The following is a 26,485-nucleotide window of genomic DNA, read 5'->3' on the forward strand; positions in this document are numbered from 1 at the left end:
TCTCTAAATTGTACATAGCATATAAAATGAGCATCCTTATTATTATTATCTGTGGCCTCATTTAACTGCAATCCAAATTTCATCCTTTATTTTTTTAATTTAATTAATTGTTGTTTTCCTCCACCATATGTTGTATTCTCTGATTAATTGTGTTATTGGACAAAGGCACTTTTAAAAGCAGCTTTCCAGCAGACTCACCAACATGATGTTCACCATATCTACAGCAGCTGGTAGAATAAGTTTTTCTGCGATGGTATGAGGCTTCTTGCATTTCAGGATTCTGTAAGATACCAAAGAATTTTGGTATTGATGCAGTCAATACAAAAAAAAAAATACAATAAAAAATGTATTTTTTTCTTGTTTTGGTTAATTAACTTCCTAACAAAAAAAATCATGAGATTTGCCAACCATGCTGTGATGATTAGCTTCTAAATGGCACTTCAATTTACTTGGAAGTATACATTCTGCTGCCAAAACCCTCATACACAATACACATTGTGGTCCCTTTTCACCATTAATTTCTGTTGACATAAAACCAGACTCTAAATAACCATCATCATATCTGTTTTTTCTGTTTTTTTTCTTCTGTATTTTTCAGTGCAGTGCTTTCTAATGTAGGAGTTTTACAGTAAGCTTATGATTTTATTGTTGCATGAAATCAATTAGTAAGACTTTCTTGTTGAAGAAAACATTTGCCAGCACTCTGTGTGGGTTCAGAGTTTAACTTTCTTTAATTTTAAAGGAGTTACAGATAATGTCACTCTACTGATTGTTGTTAATTTCATTGATTTTATGGCAGATCCATTATCAACTTTAACATTCATGGCAAGAAATTCGTCACCTTCTCATATGATTGAAGAGTGTTAAGGTTACCACCACTTATTTTTTCTGTCTGCTTAAGAGGACAGAATGTTAAAGATAACCTGAAGAAGATGAGAAACTGATTCCAACTGGCTGGGAACTAATTCTCAACTGATTGGGAACAGGTTGGATCTATCTGCTCCAAATTTTTTCTTACCCAAAGTGTTCATTGATAATTTTGTGTATGAGAAAAGTTGAAATCTGAGCAAGTTGGCTGTGGAAACTGCCAGTAGTGAATTATGTATCCCTGTGAATTTCATTAACAACTTTTTTCAACTCCTTATTCACAAATGTTCTTTGACAATGAACAGTTGATGATCTTCCTTCATTGAACATGCACACTATTTTCAATGCTTGAGTCAGTCTTAACAACATACATTTTATTTATTTGCCTAAAATTTCTATAGTGTGAATCTTTTTGTTCTTAAAAACCAGATCAGATTTTGAATTCACATTTGATGGAATTTCCTTTGAATTTACTGATTTCAGTTCTCTAGAAAACAGATTTTTTTTATTTTCAATCATGAAGCTTGTCTTAGACTGAGCTAATAAAAAATTATTTATCTGACATTGCGTCATGAGGAAAGTTCTATGTAAGCAAAATGTGCAAACATTTACAAGAAAAGATTCCATAGAACAGATATTTTCAAAGTTGGGTCATGTGATTTTATTTAATTTCATTGCTTCAATAATTATTTCAGGTATTCTGAATACTTCCCTTAAATGCATATTAAGTGATGAATCAGTAAAAATTTTCAAAGCTTGAACCCTTCTTAATGAAAATCTTTTTCGTGTTTTAAATATACATTCGAAAAGAATTTTATAAAACAATTTTAAATTATAATTATTCACATTTTGTTTTTAATATGTATAAAGTTTTCATGAGTCTTGTTTTTATTACAAGAGTTTCCGTGGAGGAAAATTGTGTTAAGCTATTAAAAGGAAAAATTTATACGTTATAAAATTTTATAAACTTTAAACTACTTTTCTTCTTCGATTCCACTGTTATTGTGTCACTTATTGAAGTACAGAAAAAGCTTTTTTCAAACCATCATCACAGAAGTCAGGAACAAGATTAGCCATTTTGTAACTTAATCTTGCATTTCATTTTTTTTGTTAGCGAGATGGTGTGCTTTCAGGCTGTGGGTTGTATACGCTATATTTTCAATTAACGTATAATAAGTTACACCCAATTCTCATCTGCCATATTATACTAAACATTTCATTTTTTACGTCTAATGATATGTAAGGAATGTTAATTGTTTTCTCTAACATCAAATAACAAAACAAATTTATATGTCAGGAATGTTAATTGTTTTCTCTAACATCAAATAACAAAACAAATTTAAATCACCAAGTATGGCTAACAATGATTGGGCTTCATCAGGCAGATTATCTTGTACTTCATATTAATAAATTGGCTGCTGTACAAGCTCTCAGGCACAGAATGGATATGGATACTTTCATGGTATCTCGATCTGAATTTTCTTGTGGCACACTGCATGTAATTTCAGTATGTGGATTTATTATACACTCTTAAGTACACTTGTATAATTTAAAGTTTAATTATCTTGTTGGATGTGTAAATCATGTCCATATTCCTAGCACCTTATACCATCAAGGGACAGGACCCTGGGGATAGTACTGCACTTCTCAGTTTTGTTATATATCAGCATAATAAATTACAGCTGGTAAATGCATTTGTCTTTGAAAGTAAGAAAACACATTATAAAGGAATATTACAATTTATTATCTGATTTTAATTTATAGGGAATTGCTGTAAATAAAGCTAGTCCAGAATCTGAGCAGGATATTCAGACTGAAATTAAAGGTTGGGTCATAAATAAAGGCCTTGGTGAGACAGTTCTCCATCGTGCAGCTCGTCTTGGATACACTGTGAGTCTTTTTTATTTTATTTCATGTTTAATATGATAGCTTTAAAAAAGGTAATTGAGTGCATGAGGTGCAATGAAATAATTACAGGGCTAGCCTCGTAAAAAAAATAACAAAATATAGCTGATAATAAAAAGTAGTTTTTTATTGTATGGACAGGAGTTTTGGCTGATGGTAATCCAGTTTTCCTTATACCACAGTTCAGTTGTCATACCAAAGTTCCACAGTATACCACAGTTCCAAATGTCACGATAATACCAGAACTTTCCCTATAGTGATCCTTCTTGCATGATGTTTTTGAACAACCTGCCTGATCTTGTTCTTATCTTTGGGTGTTGTGATTGTGAATGATCACTCTGATTTATCTTCATCCTTCAGTGATATTATATCAATCTTGAAGTGTGAGTACTGGCAAAAATACTTTACCAACTCATTGCTTCATTGCTGTAGGCTTTCTGGATCATTATAAAGGTCGCTATTGCTAGTTTCTTTTGTTCAATACAGAATTCTATGTTCCACCTCTGATAACATTGGAAAATAACAAATATACATGGGCAAATGATAAGGAAAATGCATGTAATACAGGTCCCAATATATATGCAACAATGTTACTCAGTTCAGTAACTAATGAAGATTACTGTTAACCATCGCTATGCATGCATAGCATATTACGCTGTGGTCAATGTTATTTGTAAGGTTAATTTTGAAATTTTAAATCACACCTTGTACCCACCGGGTTGGTGTAGTGGTGAACGCATTTTCGCAAAAAATTCAAATCCTAGTAAAGATAGTTGCTTTTATATGGATTTGAATACTAGATCATGGATACCAGTGTTCTTTGATAGTTGGGTTTCAATTAACCACACATCTCAGAACCACACATTCGACCTGAGACTGTACAAGACTACATTTCACTTAAACTCATACATATCATCCTCTGAAGTAATACCTGATGGTGATTCCCAGAGGCTAAACAGAAAAAGAGATCACACCTTGTGTTAATGAAATAATCATTCAAAATGCTACTTTAAAAGAGTTCTTCAAAAATTTGGAATACAACTGTTAAATAATTAAATTTAATCAAATGTATAAAGAATGAGAATATTTTGTGTCAATAATAGTAAAGTAATATAAATTGTAAGTCAGTGGATTAAAAATGATGTACATAACAATTTTAGCGAATAATAAGGAGCTAAAAGTAACAATTGAATGAACATTTCATCTATTTAAAAGGCATTGTTTTCAGTGGATGTAGAAGTGATTGAAATTAAGATTCTACAACTGGTGAACATTGATTACTCGATTGCCTAAAATTGAAAAATATTAACCTTTATTCTAATAAATATTGATCTGCAGGTTTCGTTCATATTATCTTAAAATGATATACAGTGGAATCTTGGTTTATGAACTTAATTTGTTCTGTAGAATTATTTTTAAATCCAAACAGCTATTTCCGTAATTTTAAAATGGTCCTTCATTATCTTTATTTTCTACTTCCTGCTTGAAAACCTGTACTTATATAATACAATGAAAATTCATCATTTTTACAGAAAAGGAATTGGAAGTAATAAAAAAAAAAGAATAAACTTTATTTCAAATTATTTTACAAATAGTAAAGTTTTATTGTTTGGAAGGATTATTATTTTTCCTCTTCTATGAAAATAATGGCTTGAAGTCCATCAGGTTTCTGTCTCACTAAAATCTACCCAGTGAGATTTATTTCTTGTTTTTTATAATGTTGCAGAAAGGAGACATGGCATTATCGTTTGATTATAACACAATTTATAGATTTATAACACAATTTGATAAAGTTTTATCAAGGTGATCTTCCAATAAAACTGCACCTCACATTTCACACACAAAAAAAAAAAAAATGTTGTGGATTGAGGACTTAGGAACATCTTCCATTTGTTGATCAGTCTGAAAGTAATATGTTCTCTGTTACCAACTTTTGCTGCTCATTAAGAAACTGTTCCAATTCTTCCAGCTTCAGTTCATTCCTATGGTGTCCAACACATTGATTTGTCAACTTGTAATCCAATCCTATTGCCTACAGATATGAGGTATGAAGTCATTGACAATATCAACAGACTCACTCCCATAGCCCTTGATGCTAAATATACAGTCTGGCCACAGTTTCTACCATGCTGATATTTTTATTTTATATTTTTTTATTATAGTACTGAGTCACTAGCTCCCAGGCTTTGTCAATAAAACTTAAACAATGGAGAATCTTGAAATGTTTTTTCCAGAATTTTCTGAGTGTTAATTCTGTATCAGAGGTTAGTTTGAAACTTCTTTGAAGTAATTACTTGATGTGTAGTTTCTTAGAATTTGAAATGATCTGATGGTCCATAGACTGGATTAGGGGGCAGGATCTTCAGTATGATAAAATCAAACTTCTTGATCGAATCTTTGAAAGAGGATGAGCATGAGCATTGTCCGTCACAAGAAGGCATTTTAGTGGCAATTTGTTTTCTGTAGGTATTTTCTCATGCTTACGACAAAGATTTTATGGATCTACTCAGTGAAGTTTGCATGGTTACCCAAATCTTACTACTAGCCTTCCTTGTAACAGATAGTTTACTTTTCATTATATTATTTTTCTTAAACGCCCTCAGGTATTCAGAGTGCTAGACAAGCATTGATTTTACCATGAAGTTCCCATTTTTATTTCCACATAGTAAGAGTCAGCTGGTCTTCATTACCTTTTGTCCTGGCAAAGTCCTTTAACCTTGAATAATGTAGGTCCTGTTTGGTAATTGTTTTCTAAATGGGTTAGTTTCATCACAGTTGAATACTTGCTGGGGAAGAAAACTCAGCTTTACATAGTAATTAAATTCTTGTACATGTTTTTCAGCAGCTTTTCGGTCTGAACTTGGAGCTGGCTTGGGTTCTCCATTCCTAACTATGTTATGAATTCAGTTCTCTCCTTAAACGTCTCAAACTATCCTTGGCTAGCTTTGAGAAGTTCAGTATAAGTGCTCATACTAGGTCATCATGTAATCGTTTTGCTTTTGCACAAATTAGAGATTTAAATCAGTTAGCGTGGTATCATCAGCTAATTGTTTTTCATTTATCTGAATAAACAGCAATTTCCCCTCTTCATCTCTCAGTTGTGGCCTTTTTTAACTAATAACATTTACTCTTTTTGTGACATCAACTTTCTTGATCATTTTTTTTTTTTTTTTTGGTGTAGTGTAGTTAGTGTAGGTTGATGATTTTTCTGTACCAAGTGGTGTAGCAAGATCTGAAACATGAACACCATTTCCATATTTAGGGATAATTTATTTTTTCATTTCTATCATTTTCTTATTTCTTTACAATTTATTTTTATCAATTTTTGGCGTCTTGATCTAAAAAGAAAATTTTATTAAACGTAAATTAAACTTTGAAATACTATACTAGCAATACATACACAAGCCAAAAATTACAGGGAGCTGTGTCTGGTGAGTAAGGAGCCCTGTGATTTTTTACTCTTTCCTAAGCTAGAAATTCTACTTAAAGGAAAGAGATTTGAAGATAGAGAAGAGATCAAAAGTAATGCGACAAGAGGTCTTTTGGTACTCACTAAAAATGATTTTGAAAAATACTGGATAAGTATGTTACGTCAGAAGGGATTTTTTTTTATGTGTATAAGCCATTGAACTAAACAGGTTAAATATTGTTGTTTTTATGAACCAAGGTCAGATACTGTTTGACCACATCTTTCCATATTGTCGTGTATTCACAGTTCGACCAAGATATTGACTAACAAACTAAAAACTTCTTATAAATACAGTTTCCTACCCTAAAGATACGTAAACAAAATAAATAACAAAAATAATAATAATGAAATGTGTTTTTTATAACAAAATAGTAATTCAAATAAAAAAGGACAGGATTTGTTTAATGAGCTAAATTATAAAAACCAGAATCCTGTTCCATTTAATAAAAACATTAAAACAACTGATAGAAATTAATATTGCATTAACAGCAAGATAACAATAGAACAAACAGTCTAAAGTTCATACAATTCACTGTCTGCAAATGTTATTAATTTTACTGTTGTAAGTGTTATTTATTTACTATTGTGTTAATTATTTACTATTAAGTGTTATTTTATTTACTGTTGTAAATGTTATTAAGTTTACTTTCTATTGTTATTGAACAATAGAACTACCCTATGACAATAGAATACCCTTTATGAACGAATAGAATACTGTCATTTTCACTAGTGTTTATCAATAATTCACCAAACAACTTCCTCCAATCACCCACTGTCCACAGTGGAATACTCGTGATGTACTGCTCTTCACTTGTTACCCCACATGCCATCATCACATCTATGTTGAACTTGGGCTTATGAAACTACTCTGTTATCGCTTGTTTTCATGACTGCACTGAACACCCTCGCCAAACTACTGACTCTCTGCTGGTCCCTGGCAGTATTTGTATCCCGTGGCCTGGAGAACCAGTCCCCGCCTCATTCCTTTAATTGTTGAAAAATAATAATTTTCTAATTGGACAACAGCTTTGGAGGTGTCATTTTCTGTATTACAAAGATCAGATTGTTAAATGGACATGTTAGTCTGAGAAAAGAATTCCATTTAGTTACTTGTGGATTCTTCTTTTCATTATCGTTTTCTCTTTCTTTCTTCTTAATTGAAAGAAATCCATCAAATCCATTACCATGGTCCATTATACTGGTCCTGTTACACTAAAAATATTTATATATATAACTTTTATTTTTTTATAATTATTGAAATTTAAAAGCTTTGATATAAACTAATATAACTAGTTTTAAACTAGTTAGCATTGTTCTTGAATTTTCAAGATTAATTCTTCCATCATCCAGCTAAAACAAATTAATTTTAAATACTATCAACTAATATTTGATAATGTAATATTTAATTAATGAGTTAGCTATACTGAAAGATTAAATTGTTTATTGTTAGGAGTTGACAAATTTTTTTTGTTGTACTTTGAGTTATATTAAAATTATTTTGTTAAGGAATTACTTTCACAGAAATCATATTACTTCCTGGAAGCTATTAATATTAATATTGTTACCAGAAAATTTGTCCAAGAAGTATAGTAGTGATGTAATATACCATTTTCACATATAGTGAAGCAAATCAACTACCATTGTTTTTTAAAGAAATTTTAACAACAGTTTAAAAAAAGTAGTAGTATATTTTTCCATCATTATCTCTTAAACTTTAAGATCAGTCACTAAAGTTTAAACAAAAGTTTCTCACAAGTTTTGTTATATTATCAAATTACACATACTGATGATTATTAAATTATAATTGTTTATATATCAGTACATTAAGTTATAATATAGATAATAGATTAAAAAATGAACAGAATACTGATAGACTAGGAGTGGTAAATTGTATGATTATTATTAAAAAAAAATCTCTAATTTAAATAATACTTATTTATTAACTGAACTATCTTATTTTATCACCATTTATTAGTAGTATTGAAATATATTGTTATTAGTGTTGTTTGTCCTTAAAAATGAAAATGTATTATGCTAAAAAATTATGGTTTATGGTATGTTTTGTATTTAATGGATATGTATTGTGGGTTAGTTAAACAAGAGTAGTAAAAAACAAGAATTGAGTGAGTAATTTAAAATAATCAGTTTTGCAGATTATTTTTTATTTATCATATTAACTAATTTAATTCTATTAAATATGTGAACTGTTTATTTCTTTTTTGTAATTTAAAAATATGATTAACTTTATATTTTTGGTATGTTATAAGAGAAAATATAAACTTGGTAGATGGTCTTTTATCATACCATATTTGCTTATTTATATGTTTGTAATTAGTATATAATTTCTATAAATAAATATTAGTATTATTTATTTATAGTTGTAATTTGTGAAACTGTTCATATGAAAGTTTACCTGTAGCTTTCCTTAGTTCTTCCAGGCAAATGGTGAAGCAGTTCAAGTTATTCCAGTAGAAACTTTGTTAATGAGAGGAATAGGTGTTACTCATAGTTATGTCTGACGTGATTCATATAATTTTAATTATATGAATCATCTGAGTAAAATTATATGCTGATCTGAGTAAAATTTGTATTGCATATATTTGTTAAACTTTTATTTTTCAGTAAGAATTAATCAATATATTTTCTTATTTCTTGTAGGATGTTGTAGCCTATTGCTTGGAAAAACTGGATAATAGTCCTTGTCCCAGAGATAATGCTGGATACACACCATTACATGAAGCTTGTTCGAGAGGTCATTTGGAAATTGCAAGATTACTTCTTCTTTATGGAGCAAATGTTAGTGATAGTGCTCAAGGAGGAATTAGGTGAGTATTTTTATGTATTTCTTGCATTAAAGATCTGTGTTTGTGTAATTTTAGATAAAATTTGATTCCTTTGGCATAACGTGTGATTCTGTACTGTATGTAAGAATTATGTTTTAATCAAATAGATCTGTGTTGTTTTCTTCTTGAATTCTGTAACTCTAAATTATGTGTAATTCACAGTTAAATTGAGGTTATTTGATTGATATTGCCTGTAATCTTATATGACAGTTCAGATGATATACATCACCTGAACATGTAGATGTGACAGGTTTGGATGCTTACTTATAACTTTTACAAAGAACAACATATTAACTATCCTAAAAACAGCTTCCTCAGTTTTCACAAAACAAAATCCACTTTACTTTTTACACTCCTTTACAGAAATTATTGTTATAAGTAGATGTTAAATGTAATTCTAATTACAGTGTTAGTATTATTGTCATTACAGTTGTGCTAAGCTATTATCCTTGTACCAGTAATTTTAATTTGTTGGAAAATATATTCGTTACATTAATAGTTGTGAAAATTTATTACCCAGTATTTAAAAATAATAAATGCTGCAAATCTAGACAAAATCTATTATTTTAAAGAATAACAATCTAACAGAGACAAGTAATGAGATGATTAATATATGAACATATCAAATGAAACAATTAGTTTTAAACAAATGAATCGCCATCTCTCTTCAAATGACCTGCAGAGGCATACATTGATAGCAAGCATCATATAAAAAATAAATAACAATTATCTTAAATTAAATATAAGTTTTCAGCTAGAAAATTATAACTTTCAGTTTTTGCTTATGTGTTTTCACTGGTATCACTTTTTGCTTTCCTCAGTTTGTGTTAATATTACATGTATAGGATAATTTACTGTTAAGATTTTATTTTTTTGTATTCTTTTTATTTTAGTTTTGTGTAAAGTGAATGAGCTTAAATCCACAGTGAAAAGTAAAAAATTAGATTGCAAGCTAGTGAGATAACTAATAATGTGTATGATTTCATAAAAAAAGAAAAAAAATAGATTTGGAAAATCAGGAAAAGATGATTAACATATTTTTATTTCTATTCAAAAGTGTGAAAGAAAGGATAGCAGTTGTGTATAAAGAATTCTGATTGCAAATTTAGAATAAGATGCCAGATAGTTAAGTTTGGTCTCTAACAATAAATGTTACTAATAACTGTTTTATATATTCATCAATTTCCAAGTAAATTAAAATTGCATTCAAAGTAAAATTCTGCCATTCTAAACTGCTGTTTTGGTTTCATCTGACATTAAATTCAGAACAGCGAGTTGAAAATCTTTTGATGCTAAATTGCATCAGAATTGGAGAATATTTTCCACATGTTACTGTATTTGCATAAGGAAATAATATATTTCTTAACATTTCTCCAATTCTAAATTCTGAAGTACAAAACAAGTTTTGTTGTTAAATGCCAAGTCTTAAATTGCACTAGAACCCATTAAATACTGTAAATAGGTAACTTAATAATTGCCATAATTTTTTAATTTTCTCTGCCCAGGAGGTATATTTTCTAGTTCTATGTATTCACTCAATCAGTATTATATATGGGCAGATTGAATGGAGCATTAAAGTAATAAAAATAATTTTTAAGTAGTTTACGTTAACAAATTTTTGTTTTCTTTCTACAGACCACTACATGAAGCAGCCGAGAATGGATTTGTTGAGTTGATTAGGCTGTTACTGTCATATGGAGCAGATCCATTGTTGGCAACTTATTCTGGTTACACTCCAGTTTCATTAGCTAATGATGAAATAGCCAAAACTCTATTACATCAACATCTTGCAGATGTTCAAGGCCAACCTGCTCCACCTTGGAACTTTACTGGGCCTTCTTCTATATTTGGTTTGTAATTGTCTCAAAAATTATTTATAGTGTATAAAATATTAGTGGAATTCTTAGAGTAGTTAGGTCAAGCATGCTTTTATGACTTTTCATGATTCCCAACTATTCTGGTAAGTATGATTGAAGTTTGCTCTTGCATATGCTCTTGTTCAAATTCTTACACAACTTGATAAAAATTGTTGCCTCGTACTGTAGTAGTGTATTGAATATGATCGAACTGGTATTAAATATTTATGTCATGTACGTGGATTTTTTTTGTATTGTTTTAAGATTGTCACATTTGTAAAAATTTTTTGTTGACATCAAAATATTTAGATTGTATAGTAGTTATGGCTGTACATGATTGTATCAACTGCTGCAGTAATTAGCTTCAGATGAATGTTAGGTATCTATAATTTTGATGATGGGAACTGGTGTATTTTGTACATAATATTGAGTGTTTGCATTTTATCCTTGCTTCGTATATTTCAATTTCTGTGGTGATACTCCCTAATGTATTCAAGGTGTTGTAGAACCATTGATTGTTGACCTCTTTTTGTTTGATGATATCCCAACATAAGCTTGAAGCTTGTGTATGAGATATGGAAATGAAATTTTGTAACGTATGAAAAATGCCATGCCTGACTGGGATTCAAACCAGGACCTCCAGATGAAAGGCTGAGATGTTACCACTCTGCTGTGATGATTAGATTGGATATTATGAAGAATAAGAGGATTCCTAGGATTTACTATGTAAAGAATAACTAGGTTTTACCTAGGTAAAACATTAACATTTTAACATTTTATTTAATCCAATGATAGCAAACAGAATCCTTGAGTCATTTTCATAGACACAAAAAAGAGGGTTGCTATTCCATTGATTCCTGGAAAGGAAGTAACTGCCTGCTGGCTGCAGATAGTACCAGTATAATACTGTAGTAGGAAACAAAACAGGTCATGGCTGACCCATTTCTCATTCAAGGAAAAAGGAATAAAGAATAAGGAAAGGAGAGTGTACAGAAAGAAGATTATCAACCCACAGAAAAATTACCTAAGATCAGGGTAATCTATTGTCTTGACCGATAATACTGATTCTGGTCTCTTTCAATCCATCTGGCCGTAACAATGTTATTTACTATATTAGCTTCCTGGGTTCTTAAATATATTGTAAGGGATTGCTTACTATCTTACGTTTGACCTAAATTATTAATTAAATAATTAATTAAATGTTGTCTGATTGGTTTTGATTTGATTTTTTTGTGGTTTTTCTGTATGCTTCTTACATATCATTTTATTTCTATGTAATTCATTATTAAAAATCTTTGTTATGTTAAAAAAAAATGTACTTAAATTTTCCATGTGTTGATGCCGAATGGGACATGGGTGATAAAGTAGATTCATAATAACAAACTAATTATTTTTAAACACTGATTTACTTAATAGTTATACATGAAGTTTTGAAATTTAAATTTGAAAGAGCCTTGTCCTCAGGCTAACCTATTCCTGAGACAGTGGTCTCAAATTGAACTCCAATGATCAAAGTACAGTCATAACCAAGGGTATTTAAATAAAATTAAAGTGGTTTAAGATTTCTTCTATTTGAAACAGATTTTTGCAGGATTAGGGAATGGATGTTACAGCATCTTTGACAAATCTAATCACTTACTATGAATTTTGTCGGTACTGAATAATTAGCTGTCATACTTATATAAAAGAGAATCTGGTACTGCTAAAAGAAAGGTAATGAGATTTAACTGATTTAAAAGTTATACCTGTAGTAGAAGGAATTTCTTGAAAATAGGTTGCTATATAATAGAAGTAAAGGTGGATAATTCTTTACTGCAGTTTAATTTTATTATCTTTATATTCACAAAATTTCACTGTATGCAACCTTTAAATATTCATTTCATTTAATTTAATTTTCGTTGGTAATAATAGTATCCTATACAACAGCATATTCTCTTAGATGAAATTGGAAAATCAGATCATAAAATTAATATCAAGATTTCTTGCCATTTGTAGGAAAGAAAAAAATAAGAACAATATGCATTCTACCTAATTTGTAGAATGGTGTACCACAGAAACATTACTGACCAATAATTAAATGCTTGATTCAGTCTTGCATAAAACAGGACGAAAACTATGAATTTAATTCTAGGACAATAAATAGAGGTGTGTAGTGAAAATCCACTATAAAAAAAATATTGATATACTTTGACATGCTTTTCATCTGACTATTTTTAAAATGAACTCTTAAGTTAGCTGAATTTTTGTCATAAAGTGTGCATCCTACAATGATATAATAAGTTCTGGTCATGCATTTTACTATTTTAATATAATGATTATAATAACACAAAGATTTGTAAGTTTTTTCTGTGTTCTTTTCAGTACCCTTTAATTTTAATTGTTTGCAATGGGGCAAATTTAGTTTTAAAGCTAAAGTTAAAACTTACAGCTGTTGAACTGAAAAACTGAAATTGGAATTTAATTTAATTTATGAGGGATGAGTCTACTTCTGCTTCCTAAAAGACTTGCATACTTCTAAACCTTATTCTTCTGCCCAATTGTCTGTCTACTTGTATTTTTTTTTCATTGTGGCAATTATCATTAAATAAAATTAAAATAAAGTTAGTTTGTTAAAAAAAAAAAATCATTAGCAGACACCACACAAGAAAAATAATTGATAATACATCCAGATTAAAAAAAGCAATATTCCATTTATAATTTCTTGAAATATAATCCTAATATAATCAGAATCAAATTTCCAATAGCAAACAACAAATCAGTTTTGTTTCTATCAATTTTGTTTATTAACATTTACATTAGATAAGAAGCATTCAGGCATCCACCCAAACTTTTCTCTAAACTTATTGAATTTACATTATGATGTATAATAATAAAAAAAATAATAATAATAATAAAACACAATGAAATAAAGAAAAATATAGATCTGTATAAATATGTAATAAAATGCACCATTCATATGAAAACACCATGTATGTAAAAAATGAGACAGGAAATAAAAAATAATGTAAATTTAAAAAGTAATAACCAACTTTAAAAACCCTAAAAAGTAAAAAGGATTTAATCCATCTCTAAGTCTGACTTTTAAAATCTGCCCCAAATAAAAACATTTATTAACTGTTTATTAACTCTGAATTAAAATTCAAAACAAATATAAATTCATACTTGAATTCAGAATATTTTGAAGTTGAAAGTTCAAAAATTTGAAATTTAAATTAGAATGAAACTAGTATTATTTCTAAAATAAACAAATGTAACTTATACATTTTCTTGTTTTTAATTTAAATTACTGTAGCAATAATTTTTTGCTGGAAAAAATGTTTCTATACTTTTACATTTCTTGATAAAACTTAGAAGGGTGTGCAGGTAAATGATGTAAACAGATTAATATTGTGTGAATACTTAATTCTTTGGAATGTAGGACTAGCAACTATTTATTTTTTTCTAATTAACCTAAATTTACCTATTTATTTTGTTTTTTTAATTATTGTGTTAAAAATATTTTGTATAAGCCTGTCTGTATGACGTAAGAGTATTTATCATTACACTATAATAATCTAACACTAAAAAAATCAAAAAATCAAAAATATCTTCTGATGTTCTATGTAGATTTTTTAAAAAATAATTTTCTTTTAAGTTTCCTTGAAAAAATGTTACAAGACTGCCAGAGGAACTTCCTCAACAAAATAAAAAATAATCATCAAAATTACTCGTTTTAGTGAAGAATAAGGCTTGACATAGAAAGATATTTGTAATTATATAAAATAATTCTAAATAAGAGTTTAAACAATAAAATTTAATTACATGGTGGGCAGGAAGCCCCTCGATGCTAGTTAAGAAATTATTAGGATAGGTATAGACTTCTATGGATCTAAAGTATCTGTGTGGGTTCCACCATGTTCAAAGCACAGCTAAATACACCTCCATGTCCGATTGTTCATCTACAACAGCGTTTGAGGGGTGATCATTTCAAATGCTGACCACACAATGTCTTGGAGCTGCTGCTGCTGATATATATTTACGTTTTCAGATCTCTTCTTTTACAGAACTCCAGGGTGCATTGTCAGGTGTGATGAGGTCTGGGCTTCTTGCTAGCCAAGGCAATGGAGCCAACAATTCTTCTGACCCATATTTGATCCAGTGATTCAGAAAAATTTCATTGAGGTGTCTGCAAACATTCAAAGCAAAATGTGCTGGAGCACTGTCTAGCTGAAACATAATGATGTCAGTGATCCCGTTTGCTATTAATTCTGGAAGCAACCTCTTGTTAATCATTCTCAGATAACTGTGTTCATTAACTGCACCATCAAAAAATTAAGAACCTAGATGTTCAGCTGTCATCCTAGCCCAAATCATAACATGAGGTGAATGGTGTTTGATTTCCTGAAAAAAGGATTGTCTTTCACCCAAAAGAAGAACATTTCGGTTACAAGAGCTTCAATAAATCATACACTTGTCTGAGAACATGTCATTCTTTTTATCTTTTGTTCTTGGAAAGTGTTCAAGCAGCAACTGACATACATAAACATGTCGATCAAGGTCATTGTCACTTGACTCATTAACTGTGGCTGGATGAAAACATTTAACTTTCAAGTCCTTCCATATGTGGTCTCGCTTTATCAGTCTGGAATGCCTAACTCTGCAGAGAGTTTGTGCATTGATTTCATTAATGATTATTGAATCGATCCTCCACAGCAGCACACATCTCAGCTCAGGTGAGCACCTGAGCTGAGCAGCTTCCTACTGCACGGCGCATCAAGAAAACTTCCTTCAAGAAAACAACTTCAAGAAAACTTCTGTTGCAAATACCTTCTTCTCCGATGTCAGTAACATTTGTCGTGATGGTGATGATTTTAAAAACACTCAAAGAAGTCATTCATAATATTCTCCAAAGTTTTACCAAGTATGTGGATGTTTGTGAATCTATACACAAGCTAACATCCTCTTCAACATTGAATGCACTTGTATGGCTTATCCTTCCCCCCCTTTCCAACAGTAGTGAGCAATATCACTAGTGAAAACTGGCAGCAGTAGAGCCCGATTAAGCTTGATTTATTACCGTGTAAAAGGACTTGCCTCCAGCCCTGAACCATAAAACAAGTAAATAAAGAAACACACTGAACCATCTTTGCAGTAGATAGATATTTATTTTTACATTTTATAAAAAGAAAATATCAAAATCATTTCAGTGTTACATAACCTTGAATCGTGTTTTACGGTGAAAAGAAGTACCTTTTAGTGTGTATGTATATATATATATATATATATATGTATATGCTGTCATCAAATAACTGCCACCTTGGGTGAAGTACCTCAGTTAGGTTGAATTATTCATGTAGTTGATTATGTGCTGGTTCAATTATTTAAATAAAAAGCCTTGAATTAATTATGAATGGAAGTTGTATTTATTATAGTTTTTTTTAATGTAATTCACAAAATTATCAATGATGAATGATGAATTATAACAAGATAATGTGAATCTTCAAGCGATGTACTGCTGATTCTAATGCATAGGCAGCTTATATAGTATAGATGGAGCTGAGTGAACTGTCGGGAACTGTGTCTCAACATATATTCTCACACACGTGCGCACACGCACACACACACACATGTGCATACAGACACATATACACACACACACACACAGAGAGAGAGAGAGAGCCATTTGTTTGGTAATTACTCTTGGTAAACACTAATTTTCAAACAAAATTTTATAATCTATTATCAAGTTAATAAAATATTAGTTTAATAAAGCATAACTTTTTCTTGTATTGGCTAAATCAGCAAGTTAAATTACTAATTAGAATAATGAAGCATTAAATAATTTAGTTCTTACATTTATGTACATGTTTATAAATTCCTCATAAAATACTTTTTCTAATAAAGTAAACTAATGTACATTTACACACTTTAGTTTAAGTGTACATATTTGAAGTTCATAGTATTTGAAAATCATAGTAGTATGGTAATAGACTTTTTCCCATACCTAAATACTACTGGAGGAAAGGAAATGAAGATAGTAACAAAACAAAGTTTTTGGATAAATTAAGGGTTATATATACCCTTCCAGAGAATGTAGTTGAAGCTTCAAGAGCATTATTACTAGATTGTTATATAGGCTACAATATTACTAATATTTTAAAAGATATTAATCTTTTCCATCAGGTGACCCAGCCTGCAAGCTGAGTCGCTTGATATGTTAGGAAGGGATTGATGCCATTCTTATTCTGTTGTCTAGTCTGAATAATGCTTTCTGTGTGTTAATAATGTTTAAGAAAATTGAGAAACCCACTGGGGGTGAAATTTGGTTTGTGATCCATTTTTTGAATACGAGGAACATTAAAAATTCTCCATCAGATTTGTAAAGTTTATGGAAAAAGCCTGATAAATGATTCCATGGTATGGAGATAGATGAAATTGTTGAATTAAGGATGTGACAATATGCACAATAATGAATGGCGCAGGTGATCATCTCTGATATCAACGATTTGGTACAAGCAATTGATGACAAGATTATAGAGACAGACAATTCATGTTCACCCCTCTTTCATGCATTTTCCATAAATTTCACATTCACTTCTACATGAAATTGTGTCTGAGAAATTTAATTATCAGATATTGTGCATAAACTGGGTGCCTAAGGTGCTTATGGAAATCACAAAATGAAATGGTTGAGCAGCACATTGGAATTATTGACTCACCTTTTTAAGCATACAGTCACTGGAGATGAAACATTGGTGTCACATGTAACTCCTGAAGTGACACAACAGTCTGAAATGGTGATACACTTTATCGCCCAGAAAGACAAAATGTTTGATGAAGTTTTCCAATCAGAAAATCTTATGCATTGTGTTTTAGGACAAGAAGAGAATTTTGTTGTAGACTTCTTGTCTTGAGGTTTCACAAACAGTAGTTTTGTCTATTATGAAACACTGAAAAAATTGCATCAAGTGATGTAGAACAAGTGGTCTTGAACTAGTGAATCTAGAACCTGGCTTGCTTATCTGGGATATTGTGTTGATTCATGAAAATGCTTCCCACATGCTGCCACCACAATGCAATGTCTCCTTATGATATTCAACTGAAAAGAATTTCCCCATACAGCCAAGATCTTGCACCAAATTTCTTCTACGTCTAAAAACATTTCTTTTTAGCTGGTAGTTCCATGTCGACAAAGGGGTCAAATAAATTAATATGTGGCTTTTGTCACAGGCATTACCTATGATGAAGGGATATAACTTCTGGTGTTCCAATATAAAGTGCTCTATAATGACAGTAACTCTATTTAAAAAAGTAGAGTAATATTTGTAATAAAAGTTTATTTTATCAACTTTTAATAAAAGTTTATTGCTCAAAGAGCTATAAAAGTTTTACAAGAGTATGTTTTTGATCTTTTTTAATAGCCCTTCAGAACTTACTTTCTGGATAACTTCTTGTAATAATAGTCAGACTAAAGCAAACTATTTGGAGATTAACTTATAAAAAAATAAATTTTAGACTAAAAGAAAAATTTTTGTATGGATATAGGTAAAAACATTATTGAAATAAAGATTCTAAAAAGTTTAGGATTTAATAAAAAATTTTTAAAATGAATTATTTTAAGTGTACACTGTCCCATTCAGCCTGTAAATAAATAAAATCAAAATAAACAAAATTATCATTGTAGCAAATATGACACATACTTATATACATATTGTATATATGATTACAGACTGCGTACCTGATAACTAAGTTACATCAAAATAGATTGTACAGAACCAAAACCTACCTAAATATTTTAATTGAATAGGAAATTAAAAACGTCATTAGCTGTTTCATCCATCTGTATTTTTTGTGAACTTCTTGGTGAGATTCCCGTATGTAGAATGATATGGAACATAATTGATTAATTTTTCTAAGATGTACTTGAATTGTCTTCTACATAGATTTAAGTCAGTACAACTGTTTAAAAAAGTATTAGATAATGGTTATAGACTATAATTTGGATCATGATGTACTATGTATACTGTTGCTAGGGTATTTCCTTCGTTGCTGTTCTTGATGGCTGATTTTTCTTTGTAGAATCTATAGTTCCCAGTATTCATGGGTAGTTCATCTCTGAATCTTGTTTCTTGCAGTGCGAGAAACATCTTGATGTTAATGTTACGTTCTTTAGTATATCTGTTAGTTGTTTAAGCTTTCCTGTTTGTATGAATGTATTTACTTAATGTATTAAGTATTTCAAATAGTTGTTTTTTTGGGTCAGTTTTTTGTAGTTGAAGATGTTAAAGTTCCAGGAAGCTCTGATACCTCTGTACATGTGGTTCCATGTTCTTCAGATTCTGAAGGCCCAGTTGCACTGCTCATTTTGGGTGATGTAGTGAGGAATTCTCATTGCCAATTACCCCCTGAAGTACTTATCAGATTTCGTTTGTCCATCATGCATAAGTTAAAGTTAGGTTGTGGAGGTTAGGTCTTACTGTACTTCATGATTAGAACTGATGTTGTAAGCCCCAGAATTCTGCTTTAGTTCAATGAGGTTCTATGTCCGTTGCCTATCCAGCAGCACCATGTGGAGGTTCGAATGCTGGGTTGCAACTCTTTCCGGAAACTTTTTCCAGAACAGAATTGCGCCTTTTTCTGTTCTGGAAGATTACCTACCTGTATATATACACATTTTTTTTTTTTTTACTGATATTAATCTTTTTAAGACTCATATTATTCCTCTGTACTGTCAAATTATATTAAATAAACCAACTAGATAAATAAACCAACCTTACAACCAATACATAATATGACACAAAAGAGTGAAAAAATATACATAAAGTATTTATACACTAATATAACATTGAAAACATTACTAAATCCTACATTAAAGAAATATTTAAATCAGCATAACCACATAATAAATACCTAATAACCGCATAATGAAATATATAAAAAACAAAAATAATAATAATAAAATAAACAATCGGTGTGGAATTCATAAAATTAAATGTAATGATTTTGATGATATTGGTTTGGTTTGCTTGGCATCTCTCCTGCCACCACTCCATTCGGTCGCCCTAAACCATAAGATCGAATGTCTGTGCCACAAACGGCTACTGAGCCTCGAAACAGTTTAGCGACCAGTATCCTAACTAGCTCCTAAAGCTAACCTAAATGCGTGAGCAGAATAAGCGTGGTACCATACACCACTCGCTTGTGTGTCCCACCATCTACTTGTCATATATCACTAAAATGGTAGTCACACCCTGTCAACTACTAAAACATATATGACTATTTATTAATAATTAAATCTATCTCGTCAAAGACAGCAATTTCCTGCTGTGCCTAGGCCACTGAATGCCAGCAAGTACCTGTCCACCGTTAAAAGTGCTTGGAGCCTTAATTGGGCTGGTAGGCAGCCATATCTCTCGGTTAGCTTCCTACAGCAGTACAGTAGGAGTCTTTTCCCGTAAGTAAATTACTGATGTCAGTTGAACGAAGCAACTGCATCAAGGACTCCCACATGGTCTGACAATGCGGCTCTTGCTGCTTGTGAGTGGTCAATTCTCCCCTGGACCTGTAAGTTCGAGGGTGGCCTGAGTTTTGGCCCCCCAAGAGCTGGGCAGTCGAACATCATGTGTTCGTTCAACTGGACCTCCCTGCAGATGCACAGCTCAACAGCTGCCAGGTGGAACCGAAACAAAAATTGGTTTAAATTTACATGATTGGAGAGCACTCATTGCCTTTAAAAACGAAGGAGAGGCATACCATCCCCCAGATCCTGTATAAATCTGTACAAGGATCTTCCCTTAGTTGTGGCCTGCCATTCTTGCTGCCATGCATAGCCTCATGATGGATCATGAGGTTATAAAGCCTCCTTCGCAGACAGAAGACAGGCAACTTTCAAAATTTAGAACCGGTGCATTGAGATCACTGTTCTGCTCCAGTACAGGCCCAGCTCGAAACTGCATTCCAAATACCTCGGCCTCCGTGTCTCTTCGCAATTTCCACATGGTCGCCTGAACTTTCACCACTAAATTGATTGGGTGCGCATTTCCCAATACAGTGGTAGCCTCTAAAAGGTTGTTTTAAAAATATCAGTGCATACAATTAAGGCTCTGTGCTGGACACTCCTTAAATTTTGAATAAATGCTCGATTTCTTTCCTACCTATGCCCCCAAATGAACGCCGTGTAAGAGGTCATACTTTCGAAGACACTTCAGTACACCATGTACAAATGACGCCCTGACAGCCCATAATCCTTTTGAGCAATCCTCCTAAGTTTGTGCATCACAGAAATGGTGTCCACCACTACTTACTTAATGTGGTTGCTAAACAGCAACTTCTCATCAAACAAAACACCTAGGTACTTACGAACTCTCACTCAGCTGATCACAGCTGAGTGATCAGCTTATAAAGGCTCGCACAGCCTTTATACTTAATATGGGGGTTATGACTGTATGATAATTTGTCTGCACCCTCGAGAAGCATAAACTTCAACTTAGGCACAGAAATGTTTAAATTTTGAATGTCCATCCAGCCCTCTGCAGTTGGCAAAGCCGCCTGCGCTCGGTCTTCTAGTTGCGGTCATGAGTTACCACGAACTAACAGGAGACAGTTATCACTGAAAGACTGGGCCGTGACTCCTTCCAGGAATGTCAATCCTAAAAATCTGTCGAATACCAGGTTCCACAGTAATGGACTGAGAACGGAGCCCTGCGGGCTTTCCCTAGTGATGGACTTTTTTACAACTAGATGCGCATCCTTAAACAGAGCCGTGCGATCAGACAAGTAGTAATGTACTATGGCCTGCAGGGCTATGAGGACATTGCAGCGTTCCAACTCACAGAGGACAGAACTCCAACACAAGGAAGGAAATGCTACCTCTATGTCAATAAAAATTGCAAAAACATATTTACAGTCGGCGCTTTCCACCTCTGCAAGACCATTTAAGATGCAATCCTCAGTGCCGACCCCTTTCATGAAGCCATATTACGCCTCAATTTAGAAGTGAGTTCATATCGATGTTTTCCCAGAGTCATTTCACAATCAGCCTTTCAAGCAACTTGCCGATTACCAGCAAGAGGCTGATAGATCGATAACTGCTGACCTCACTCGAATCCTTTCCTGATTTTAAGAGCACCCTCATCAAACCCACCTTCCAACAAGTCAGAAAGCAACCCCAGTTTAGGCACCCCAAGAATAGTCTGCCAAGAGGTTCTCTTACGACAGGCAACAGATGATAGAAAATATCTGGGTCAAGTTGGTCAATCCCCAGTGCCTTTCTCAGTGCCATTCGAGAAACCACTCGGTTTATATCTATGGGTTTCACAGCCCGTAAGCCAGGGAATAGTGTCTCACCTGCCCTAACACCGACTTCTGCTTCACCTGCTGGAGCATCTGGAAAAAGAGTATACAGGAACGCCTGGTAAGTCACAACAGATGTTAAAATGTGGTCACAACCACCAAACTCGCATCGAATGATATTTGTATAGGAAAAACAAATATAGATCCTTTAAAATTAAATTTCTTAAACATTATAGAAATTACAAAAATAATAAATTACGTTTATCTAATATGGCAAACCATCTAATAAATAAACATTCTAATTTTGATATTAATACAAATTTAGAAATATTTAAAATGAATAAAGGTGATATAAATATATTAGAAAAATGTTACATATATAAACACAAACAAAATTTCAATCTGTTAAACCATCAAACAGTGTTTGACGGAGAGGTTGTTATAAAAACTGCTACAGATACAGGACTCATGTAAATTAATGTGTAATTTTTATTACACTGGTATTTTTATTTTTAAATTTATATTATACAATAACAGAATTATTTCAATCATGATGAGACGAGAACTTGTCAATACTTCCATGAAAAATTAAGGTAAAATATGTCACCTCAATTTTCTGTACTAGGTAGTTTATTTAATAGAATTTAAATATATTTTTTTTTTCTCTTTAATTTTTTTCTGAGACACCTCTGTCTCCTTTTTTCATGAAAAATTTTGTCTGCAAGTGAAATGTTCAATCAACTAGTTTTGTTCTGTAACAACTTCTTTATTCTGTAACCTTAATAAAATCAATGAACTTACATTAACTTGATCATAAGAGTAGGCTGTTTGTACAGTTTTTAAATATATTCCTTATTTCTGAAGACTGATGCTTTTTGGAGTTACATCACATATCAGATCCTTTTTTAATTTAACTGAGTTTAGAAAATTATACCATAAGAAATCAAAGTGGCTGAATAAAAAGGTTTTATAACTGTCCAAGCCTTCTGTGTTATTCCTTGTCCATCTTCCATCTAATGTATTACATTAAAGGCATTGACAAAGTTATATAACTTAATATAGATAGTCTTTTATTTTTTAATCTTTATTACTCATTTGTAATTTTCTAAATTCTATGTTATTTAATAAAGGAACTGATGATGAAGATACCTTCAAAAACACATTAAACTTGAAGAATAAAGTTGTATTAAAAAAAGGTATAACAGCTTAAGCTTGAATAATTGATTTGATTTAAGTATATTTATTTACATTATTAATGTTTTTCTTACAGATATGGAGGAATCTGGTAACAATCCATTGAGTGATGCTCCTGAGTTAGAAGAAGATGAAGATGCAGAACTGGAAGTTGAAATGAGTGATAATGTTTTACCACATTTGTATATTTTACGTGGTGAAGCTCCAAGTGATAGATGGGTGTTGTTTCAAGAACTGTGTTCTGCTCTTCGGATTAAGACACGTGATGCACTTCTTAAACAGCTCGGACAGAACCATCGAAATGACTTTCGAGATCTTAAGACTTCTGAATTTTTTGATCAGGCTAGGTGTTGTACAATTCTCAGTACGGGAGATAGTCTTGTTAATCCACGTTCTCATAAGGTTATATTAGTAAAATACACTGATAAATTACGAGTGTTATTGAACATAGAAAAGGTTGTGATTCCAATCAGGTGACAAAGGTTTGACTTCAGTACCTAGGATATACCAATTCTTTAGGATCATAATTAATACTGTTAGTTTTTCATTAAATTTTAGTAATTTTGTAACAAATTGTATACTTTTTATTCTTTTCCAGAATTATTATAATTTTTTTAACCTAAGGAAGTAGGCCCTCTCTGAAACTATTAGTAAATGCGGGTGTTATAAGTACTTATTGAATTTATAGGCTAGTTTTTTAATTAGGTGACTGTTATCGTAAATAGATTTAGATTTAGTCTTTTTTATATTTGTGAAAATAAAGTAGTTAAAGAATTTTGTGATAACAAACTTTATTTATTACTAATATCAGCTTTACCTTTACAATACAGTGTTGTAGCTTTCTCACTTGTCAGTTGTGTTTATTACTATTAAATATGTGTATTAAAAAATTTGATTTCTTGTAATTATGAAGCAAAAATGGTGCACTAAGTAATTTTATCTGTCAGTAGTTGTTTTAGTGATTAAATTATTTATATTATAAATTATATATTATCTGTGATTATGTTTTGAGGTAAAATTTTATTGAGAATTTAGTAAAAGGAACTTCTACAAAAAAAAGTATAATGTAATAAAAAAATTATCTTTTTAATGTTGTGAGAGTGCCATATTTTCAAACTCATTATTTTATTAGTTGCTTTAAATATAGAAAATATGAAGTAAAAATTAAGTGGCCGAATATTTTTATACAATTAAATTATTTTAATTTATGTTAAATGTCATTATCAACTGTTAGGTAGGAGTTGTTCTTTGATTTCTCCATAATTGTGAAATTCTAACTATATTTAACACTAGGAATGACAATTGAGGTGATGAATGATGATTATCTTTTAAGTATTTATATTAAAAGGAAAATGAACAAAACAGTTAAGCAGTTTTGAAGATTTAGATTTATAGTCTCTTATTAGTAGTTTCTTAAAAGTACATATGTTTTTTTTTATTACTAAACATAACAATGAATTTCAAGTTTTATACAGTTTCTTAAACTATTTCAGTTTGTTTTAGATAAATTTTAATTTCTAGTATGTGTTAAAGCGCATGACACATTAACTTAGATGTAATCAAAGATTTTAAGTTTAATTTTACAGACAAAATGACCACTGCTTATAGTACAAAATTAAAATTTGTGGTGAGCTAAGTTTCTTAAGGAGATGAGAATGTCCTTAACTGAATGGAATGTCATATTAACTGCATTACAGTGTGTTTTAAAATTGATGCATTGTAAAATTATATTGCTGTTGACTGCATTTAATACCTTGATTTCTAAAGTAATTGGTAAACAAAAACCTATCATTTACCAGCAGTGTGATATGTTAATAAGTTTTCCTTATTGTTAGTGCTCTTCTGAATTTATATTTTTTATTAGCTTGTTCATAAATATATTGCCAGTATAGTTTAAGAAATTGGAATAAAAATTAATCTTCAATTAATGTAGTCTATGAAAACCATAATTGAATATTCTCTTTTTCCATAAAGAAGTATTCTTAAAGAAATTAAAAAACGAAATGTTTTTATCAAAATTGTTATTTCAAGTTGATGGCAGTTATTAATCTTATTATATTTTTGTAACGTACAATTAAATTTTTTCACCAAAAATGTTTTAGTTTATCTAAATCTACTTACAGCATGTACATTGGTGATTGCATGGTATATAGGTAAGCATGTGTGTGTGCACGCATGCACATGCGCATGTGTACATTGTTTTTAATCTGGTTTTTTCAGTGAGTAAGAGTGAATTAATTTAATATGCTATAGATATCCACTATAAATTATACAGTCAGTCGTACCACATACATGCATTCAGTGGATAGTTTGAAAAATGGCTGACTTTCCTAAACATATGGTTTGAGAAATTCTAATTTGGGTTTGCTTATTAGCAATTGGCTCAGAGACCACTAATCAGTTGGTACAAACCAATCAATTATAGTGTAGATGATTGGTTTTTAATTTTAAATATTTTCTTTTTGTAATAAGATTAAAATAAAAATATTTATATAAATCTTAGTTTAAAAAGTTTGTATTGGGAATGAGAACATGTTACCTAGTTAATTATTACATAATCCACTACGTATTTATATTTTGTTTAATGTTTTATGGGAAAGTATGTAACATGAAAGTCGTAAGCAAATACAAATTTTTATTATTATTTAATTTATTTTTGTCGTAATAAATAAATAAAAATGAATTTATTAAATTATTTCTGTTTTGCTTTATGCATAGGCTTATTGTTTAGTCGCAAATTATTGAGTGGGAAAAAACTGAATCACTGTTTTTATAATTAAGTTTTTTTTAAAACATTTTAAATATCTTGTTTTTTTTTGTTGACATTATTTATATTGTTAAATTAATGTAACTGTTATGTTGTTGTAATTTGTTGAAATTGATTTGTTGTAGTTTTCTCTTTAATTTCTGTTATTTAGTTTTATATTTGCTTATTTTGTTTTGAATGTTTATTTTTCAAGAATTAAAAATTTCTGTTGTGTTTCATTTATGAAATTAGCTTTTAGTTAAACCTCTATCTCATTCAAATCTAGTATTTTAAAATTAAAAATTAATCTCTAATGTTTGTGAAAGTAATAGAA

At 30.8% G+C, this 26,485-nt stretch overlaps 1 protein-coding gene across 1 annotated transcript in view; it reads left to right on the top strand.

Moving 5' to 3' along the window:
- Positions 1-26,166, top strand: part of LOC142328480 (uncharacterized) — a 506,312-nt gene extending 480,146 nt beyond the window's left edge. The window contains exons 11-14 of the mRNA XM_075372302.1: positions 2,632-2,757; positions 8,900-9,066; positions 10,720-10,934; positions 23,482-26,166. Of these exons, the coding sequence (XP_075228417.1) occupies positions 2,632-2,757; positions 8,900-9,066; positions 10,720-10,934; positions 23,482-23,882 (909 nt within the window). The 3' untranslated portion in view covers positions 23,883-26,166. The remainder of the gene's footprint in view (positions 1-2,631; positions 2,758-8,899; positions 9,067-10,719; positions 10,935-23,481) is intronic.
- Positions 26,167-26,485: the final 319 nt, after the last annotated feature.

The sequence above is a fragment of the Lycorma delicatula genome, chromosome 1 (assembly GCF_047948215.1).
Source record: "Lycorma delicatula isolate Av1 chromosome 1, ASM4794821v1, whole genome shotgun sequence".
Taxonomy (NCBI): domain Eukaryota; kingdom Metazoa; phylum Arthropoda; class Insecta; order Hemiptera; family Fulgoridae; genus Lycorma; species Lycorma delicatula.